This window comes from Hydractinia symbiolongicarpus, chromosome 2 (genome assembly GCF_029227915.1).
Source record: "Hydractinia symbiolongicarpus strain clone_291-10 chromosome 2, HSymV2.1, whole genome shotgun sequence".
Classification (NCBI taxonomy): Eukaryota; Metazoa; Cnidaria; class Hydrozoa; order Anthoathecata; family Hydractiniidae; genus Hydractinia; species Hydractinia symbiolongicarpus.
In genome coordinates, this window is record NC_079876.1 from 28,452,900 (window position 1) to 28,460,766 (window position 7,867).

Genomic DNA, 7,867 nt, shown 5'->3' on the forward strand with positions numbered 1-7,867 from the left:
TGCATTTGCTAATACAAAAAGCGCTGGGAACTAAGTTTTTCAAAAACAAACATTTTTTGCTTTGATTGGACAAAATAAATCACGTGAACTTTTATAAAAAACGAAAAATTTTAACTGTGATTGGACAATATGGATCACGTGGTTTACGCCGTCGAAATATACTTTTTGGCGCTACTTATTCTCAAACCCTCTGGAAATTTACTGGAGCGTGTTGCGTTTGTTTGCTCAAACTTTATTGATACTTTTTGGATTATTGGATAAGTATTATTTAATAATTTTATCTGTGTCTTTTTACTAGCAAACAAACTACAGCTAGGTACATCTTTTAGTAGATTTACCTACCGTTATATCTGATTTAAAGGGACTGTACGGTAAAAATAAAGTTGTTTGTATATTTCAAGTTATAAAAAATAACTCACGAACATATATTTCTTTTTCCATAAAAGTTTCTCATATCATTCATATCTGCAAACTTTTTTCAATAACATGTTGAAGCATGCCTTCATTCTTTTTGTGTGAATGTGCGCAAAAAAGACTGGGTTAAAACATTAACATGCGTAATTATGCATGTGACGTAAAGCAATTCAGAAAGAAAGACAGAGCGAGCGAAATATAGAGAACACCCCCAGCAATGTAATGTAAGTTTTTTAGTAGGAATAAAATGTCTTCGAACTTTACTGTTATTGGATTTCAGTACGAACCAGAAAGGTCAGAGGCAGAAATAGCGGCACAGCCGAGGCCTGTGTATAACGACGACGGCAATGACCAAGTACTTCCATGCGAAAATTCTAGGATGAATAAACCTGTTAATGAATGGTGTCGATGTGGGAATTGCGAGAGAATGCCGACGGGCAAAGAATGTCTACGCTGTGTTGATGTGGATGCGATAAAATACTTTCATCTCAACGGTAGTGCACTTTTTTCTATAATATATATATTTATGCTGTACAATTCTTCACCAAGCCTCTGACATAATCTAACGTAAACCTCAAATGATATTTTTTCATTTTAGAACAAGAATGCATTACACAACACCCTCATTTTTATTGGGTTGTCCTACCCAAGGACGCTCTTTGGACTGCCTTAGTTGCTCTTCACGACCGGGAAAGTCGGGGTATACCAGAACGCGACAATGTACCAAATAAGTATTTTCTGTTTTCCTTTTTTTCACTACTTCATTTACATGATATATATGTTATTTATTCATATTTTTGTCTGTTAAAGGTCTTATAGATATGCTGCCTATCGTCAGTTTTGCTGATTCGTACACAACAAACTAGGAAGAGGTGTGAGACGGGTTATACCAGCATGCGTTGTTTCCCGTATTAGGAAGGAATACCCGAGCACAGATGGCCAATACACTGGGTTTCGAGGTGATGATGAAGGGGGAGAAGTGGCAGAAATGGATTTGTTGTGGACAGAGGATGAGTAATCATCCGGAAAATTTGTTTTATATATATATGTACAATGATAGTTATTTACAATTAGTTTTATATTTACGTTTTTACAATTTTATTCGCTTATATTTTGTAGATTTTTCAATTATTTCTGCACGTGCAGGTCTATCATCAGGAGCAATTTTCAATGGGAGTTGACGCTTCAGCTGACTTCGTTTCGAAGCTTTCCTTTTGACTTCAGCTCGTTTCAATATTTTCCTTGTAATATGCGATAGGTAACTATAGTCTTTATCGACTTTCACAACCTTTGCCACAAATCGTTTGTTGGGCTTTGAATATGCCACCTTGAAAAGAGGGGTTTCTACGCCTTCCTCGTCGACTTTGCATTTCTAAATGAGAAAAAGACTTATTGACATTACGAACAAATTATATAAGAACATGTGCGATTCCGTACCCAGCGCTTCTTGCCTGCGCTGGTACGAGGTTGAGAACATTTTTGTGTTACAACGTTTAAATAACGCTGTTTGTCTATGAAATGATAGTTACCTGTTCTCTGTCGACGTTGTGGTTGTGATCCAAAATGGCAAGCTGTGTTCCAGCCAACATCTTCTCCATTTTGAAAAATATGGACTTAGGGAGACATCGTATTTTCAAGGAATGAAAAACTTCCAGGAGAGTGGTATGGAGTTGTTCCGTCAGCTTTTCCATATCTTTAACAAGACTAGGTTGCGTGACAACTTTCACCAACTTGGAGTGGGCCTCAGACCCTATCACAAGCCACTGTTTTCTGTTATTTTCATCTTCAGTCAATTCCGGATGTTCGCATTTTTTATATATTTTATTCTGATGGAATGTATGGCGATTGACTGAATGGTGAATGATAGAGGTTAATCTCTCAACCAACTCCTTTCCGTTACCATGACAGTTGTGAATCGACCAATAAAGGTGATTAACAACTGCAGGCGCCCAACTAGCAAGAATTTTCATGTCTGAAAATAACACAACACGAATTAAATGCCTCAACAAATAACGCTAACTGTTGTATTTATATTGTGAAGATAAATTCTATGGTTTTAAAGAGAGGATTTATTTACCCTTTTTTTTCGATGCCTTGATTAACTTTTTGAGCATTCCCTTCCCAATGTGCCAAGGATCAAATTGATGGATAATATTGTTGAACCTTGGGTCACATCGCATCAGCTTTTTTATCGAAGCGTGCCGATCAGTAGATATGACACGTATGGGAAGCTTCATATCTTCTTGTATTTCTTCAATACAGCGAATAAAACCTTCCTTTTCCATGGATTGTGACGTACCAGTCTATTCCTATTGTGAATATAACGAAATAAATAAATCGATTTACTGAGTCATTGAAGTCAAAGTTTCATTAAAAGTAATTACCTTGACATGCACTATCTTGAAGTTCAATACTTTGTTTGTCTCGAAATCCATTGCTGATACCGTGCTGTAGGTGGCATTGTGACCAGGTGAGTCACATTGACCGTCCACAGCAAGTGCCAACTGTCGATTTGTTATTAAAATATCTTCGGCCAACATCTCTTTTTCCTTGCGCCACGCATGATCTATCTCAGGGTAAACAAAGTCTCCCCTGTGTTGATAGTAGGTTGATTTTGATATAAATTGAAGATTCAAATATTACAAAATTTCAGCATCTTATTAAACGTAATACCAGCCAATTCGATTGCTGCTGTTAGATGAATATTACCAGCACCTTTCGTATGAACTTTTGGTTGACTTGACCAAACGTAATGACAACCTAAAGATGGAGTACTACTAGTTATTTATATTCGCTCTGGGAACGAGGTTGAATGATTTAATTATACAATTAGTCTTACCCTTTAAACATGTCATGTCGCACATTAATTGACTTCCAGTGTTTTGAATTATGCTGACGTTTTGTTGATCGACAACTGAACCACACTTGGAACAATATCGTAGCAATTCTTTAATACACGACTCATATACAAGGTATGTTTTTTGTTTAGAAGGATGGACACGTTTATTTTCAATACTTTCTAATTCATCTTCTTCATCCTCCGCTTCTTCTTCTCCTTCTTCTTCTTCTTCTTCGTCTTTTTCTTCTATATCATGCGTGAGAGAGTAGTTAGGGTCGCTTTTATCAGTTCTGGAATATAAAAGTGTGAATTCACAATCGTTAGCATTTTCTAGTTTTTTCCAAAGGTGATCATTGATATAACATAAGATTATTACCTCTCCACAGATTTTACGAGCCATTCATCATAACTTTCATTGTCACCATCGGAAATACAATCTTCTTCTACATCGGATTCCTCGTTTACACCTGCATTTTGAACTTCTGATGTATTTGTGTCGACTAAGTTAGATAGCCCAAGTAGCTCGAGTGTATTGCCAATGTCCCCTAATATTAGAAAATGTGCCTATATAGTGCCTGTGCCTATATCTTTTCTTATTCATTAGGGATTATTTTGTTGCCAAAATAGTCTTACGAAAATTACCTTTATGTAACATGTTGAATGTACTATTAAAACTGCAGGTGCTATGTCTCCAATTAGCTCATCGTCCAAATCGGTATCCACTGATTCATCCGTACAATCAGAATCTGAAAAAAATAGAACAATTCATGTCATTATGTATACCCCCCCAAAAAAATTTCCCCATATACGAGTAGAGAGAAAAACGTACCACCCAGCCGGCACAAGACGTCTTTTAGACGTCTTAAGATGTCTTTTTTTAATCTTCTGTTAGAAAACGCTATTAAGATGTCTTTAATGCATCTTCTTAAGAACGTCTTTCAAAAGACATCTTTTATACGTCTTTTGAAAGTAAATAAATGCGAATCCTGTAGTATACGCATTTTAGATGTCTTTTAGAAGATCTTTAAAAGACGTCTTTTAAAAGACATCTAAAAGTTATCTAAAATATATCTTTTAAAAGACGTCTTTCTCTTTTTGCTATAATGCATCTAAAACGCGTCTTTTAAAAGACGTCTTTTCCTACTTCTAAAAGTGGTCTAAAATGCGTCTTTTAAAAGACGTTCGATTTTTTATATGGAAAATTCGATTTAAAATAACGGGGGTGTTCGCAAACTTAGTTAGCATGTTTATTTTGTAGGAAATCAATTTTTCACGAAATTGAAAGTGGTAATTGTCACTTTTAATTATTTTTAAATACTAATGTATTTTGGCGACCCTTCATAATACGTTTTTATTTCATTACGTCGTAATTTTGTTTTCCTGCACCCCCTGACGGATATTCTTTGACACTTGACCATTGGAACACTCAATAAAAATTGGCGGTAGTTTCATGAAAGCATCTGCGGGATACCGGTCGTTTAAAAAGTAAGTATTTTTGTTTTGTGATTCTCGGAATAGAGTACAGCGGTTTTTAGTACTAAGTCTAAAGGTCAAATTCGTGTTCGGTTTCCCTGGACACAAAAAGTCGGTCCCGGCCATCTTTTACAGAAAGATGGCGATATGTAAACAAGCAAACCCAGCTAGCCAGCCAGTAGTCAAAAAAAAGGACAAAGACTGGAAAGAAAATATTAAAGAAATCAAATTTGTTTTCTGGTTTTGGTGTTTAATGAAGGAACCGTTATTTTTATTCTATATGCTTTTATTTTTAGACAAAAACTATTTCTTTTAACCTTGAAAGAAATTGAGAAAATGTATATATTTTGTTTTTGTTATACACTGCTGAAGCTAGCTAATTAGTTATTAGGTAGCACCTAGCTATATAGGACGCTAGCTAACTTCAAGCTAAATGGAAAATACTGTCTAATTTTATCTTTATCTAACTCTAATCCTAACCCTGTCGTTACAAGGTATAACTTTTCTTTGTAAACGTCCAATACTATGTTTTTAATTTTCCTTTGTTTAAATGGGTTTGTTACATTTTATATACAATTTAGAAACATGCAATCAGATTCTGGAGAATCAAAAGAAAATGTGCAGGTACCTTGTTCGCCTGGAAAGGCGAATAGATGGTATGGAAGGGCAAAACCAGGTACCAGTTGACAAAAGGCCTCTGGTTCAAATTGACAACAGGGAAGAACTTGAGCTTTGTGAGGAACGTTTGGGAAATCCTGAAGACTTCACGGCAATGGTGAGGTTTTTATTAGCCTGATATCCCATTTTAACATTGAATGATATTTTTATTATTTGATCATTATCATTTAATGTCGACATCATGACTCAAATCGGAAAGCAATGTAAAATTGTTCAGTTTTAACTTTATGACTTTAAAAATAAACATCTGTTTATCGATAAACGCATTGGTGGGAACCAGGCTTTAGTGATTTTATTTATATTCTTAATTTTGAAACTAGCATTATTGTAATACCTTTAATTTACACAATCTAGTTTATCTTTTTAGAAACAACAAATATCACAAATTGGCGGGGTGGACTACAGAGATGCTGTACGTCTCGCAATGAATAGGTAAAGGTATAATTTTTTCTCCTTAAGGAAATACACTCTCCTTAGTAGTTTATTTCTACTTACCTTTAATTTTAATTTTAATTTTCGTCAGGATCTTCACCACTACATTCATGGCGCAAGCCAATTTAAAAGGCAAGAAAGACAAAGTCCCGCTGGAAGGGAAATTAATTTATAGAATTATAGTAGGTACGTGTATTAGCTGATGTATTACGTTGTTACCCTTCTATGTATGGTGTGTTTTCTCTTAGTTTTTGGATAGAGAGATTGATTGAGAAAGGCACGGTTGATTCAAGTTATAATGTTTTAAGAATGTTCTACTGTGCTACAGTCATTTACAAAAATAATGAGTAAATCGTTTTGCTATTACATAGTATGCAAATGATCGCGTTAGGTTCATTGGTCTATTTCTCAAACATTTACTGACTACGTTTCTATAAAAATCTATTATTTATCTGGAAATAAGCTATTTCTTTCTCTCTAGAATCTGTCAACGAGCGTTTTAAAGATGCGAACGAACAAGAGATGAGACGCATAATTGGAACCAAACTTCGAAACGCTCCCAGTCAAAGGATCAGGGACATAAGGGGTACCTTAAATGTATAAATTTCCAAAAAACAAATAAAAAGCCCTTTCGACTTACCTCATTTATGAATGTCATTTATACATTTAATATATCTCTTTTTGTTTCTTCTGAACAGACTTCCTTATTATTTCCAATATTTATTTTGTTTATTTCGGCCTTGCAAGCGTTACGACGAATTTCAACTACTAGCAACTTTCACAAAATTTTTAAGGTGACTCTTTCATATGGCCTAAGCTCAATATGCTTAAGATTTTTTCGACTAGAGTTCCAATTTATGCTTTAAATAGCATGGATAAGTTCACAAGTAGAATTCGTATTACAGATTATTGTAATGATCACAATTTGTAAATATGAATATATAAATGAATTGTATAGTGTTGATTATTAATAATATTTTATTTATTTATTTCCGGTTATATTTAAATTATATTTATGTAATTATAAAATATATTTATTGTACGAGTTTGATATAAAAAGTTCAAAATATTTTTATCGCAAAATATTTGTCGTCTTTCATGTCGTTATTTCTGCAATTTATTAAAAATGTACGTTTTAAAACGTTAACGTAAACGTCTTAAATTTATTTTATCAAATGCCTACAAAAACAACAAAAACAAAGGAAGACGTCTTATAGATAGATAAAAGAAGTCTTTGTCAAGATGCATTTAAGAAGTTGCATTTAAGATGCATTTTAGTCGCTTCTACATCTGTAAAAGGTCTAAAAGGCGTCTTTAAAAAGACGCGTCGTAATAGTTTTTCTTAAAAACGTCTAAAAGAAGTCTTTGGGAAGATGCATTTAAAAAGTTGCATTTAAGATGCATTTTAGTCGCTCCTACATCTGTAAAAGGTCTAAAAGACGTCTTTAAAAAGACGCGTCGTAAAAAAATTTCTTTAAAACGTCTAAAAGACGTCTTTGGAAAGACGTCTTTTAAAAGATGTCTAAAAGAGATCTTTTGGAATGCATCTTTGAAAAGACCTCTTTTAGACGCTTAAAAAGATGCATTATAGACGGACAAATCAGCGCTAAAAAAGACGTCTTTTAGAAATGCGGAAGATGTCTAAAAGACGTCTTTTAGACATCTTTGTGCCGGCTGGGCATCGTCCGAACAAATTTCTAGCTCTGTTTGGCAGGAAGCATCTATTGCTATTGGAACAGCGACCACCGTTTGTGTTTGTGCATCTGCTATACAGCTAGATGTTTGTGTCGATGCATTCCTAAAAGTTGCATCCTTGTACTGTGTCCACCTTGTATGTGTTTTAGGTACAGCTTGTACACCAATTGACAAGTTTCTTACAACTTCAAATTCACAGTCTGGATATGCGAGGTTGTCGTAAGACTCGGAGGAGGGTTGCGGAAGCTCCTCAACCAACGCTGCTTCCACTAACTACAAAAATAAATGTTAATAGATGCAGTAATCTCGTTACCAATTCACTTAAATTAATTTTAA

General features: G+C 34.5%; 3 protein-coding genes across 3 annotated transcripts; 2 read left to right on the forward strand and 1 right to left on the reverse strand.

Moving 5' to 3' along the window:
* Positions 1–89: 89 nt before the first annotated feature.
* Positions 90–3,376, forward strand: LOC130630509 (uncharacterized). The gene is made up of 2 exons (XM_057444027.1): positions 90–908; positions 1,013–3,376. Exons 1-2 carry the CDS (start codon positions 662–664, stop codon positions 1,231–1,233), a joined length of 468 nt encoding a protein of 155 aa, XP_057300010.1. The 5' UTR covers positions 90–661; the 3' UTR covers positions 1,234–3,376.
* LOC130630507 (uncharacterized) lies at positions 1,505–2,384 on the reverse strand. The gene is made up of 2 exons (XM_057444025.1): positions 1,944–2,384; positions 1,505–1,786 (listed from the first exon to the last, which is right to left on the reverse strand). The coding sequence occupies exons 1-2, from the start codon at positions 2,382–2,384 to the stop codon at positions 1,505–1,507; spliced, it is 723 nt and encodes a 240-aa protein (XP_057300008.1).
* Positions 3,377–5,234: 1,858 nt separating the features above from the next.
* On the forward strand, positions 5,235–6,480 carry LOC130630508 (uncharacterized). The gene is made up of 4 exons (XM_057444026.1): positions 5,235–5,501; positions 5,772–5,836; positions 5,928–6,022; positions 6,318–6,480. The coding sequence occupies exons 1-4, from the start codon at positions 5,277–5,279 to the stop codon at positions 6,437–6,439; spliced, it is 507 nt and encodes a 168-aa protein (XP_057300009.1). The 5' UTR covers positions 5,235–5,276; the 3' UTR covers positions 6,440–6,480.
* Positions 6,481–7,867: the final 1,387 nt, after the last annotated feature.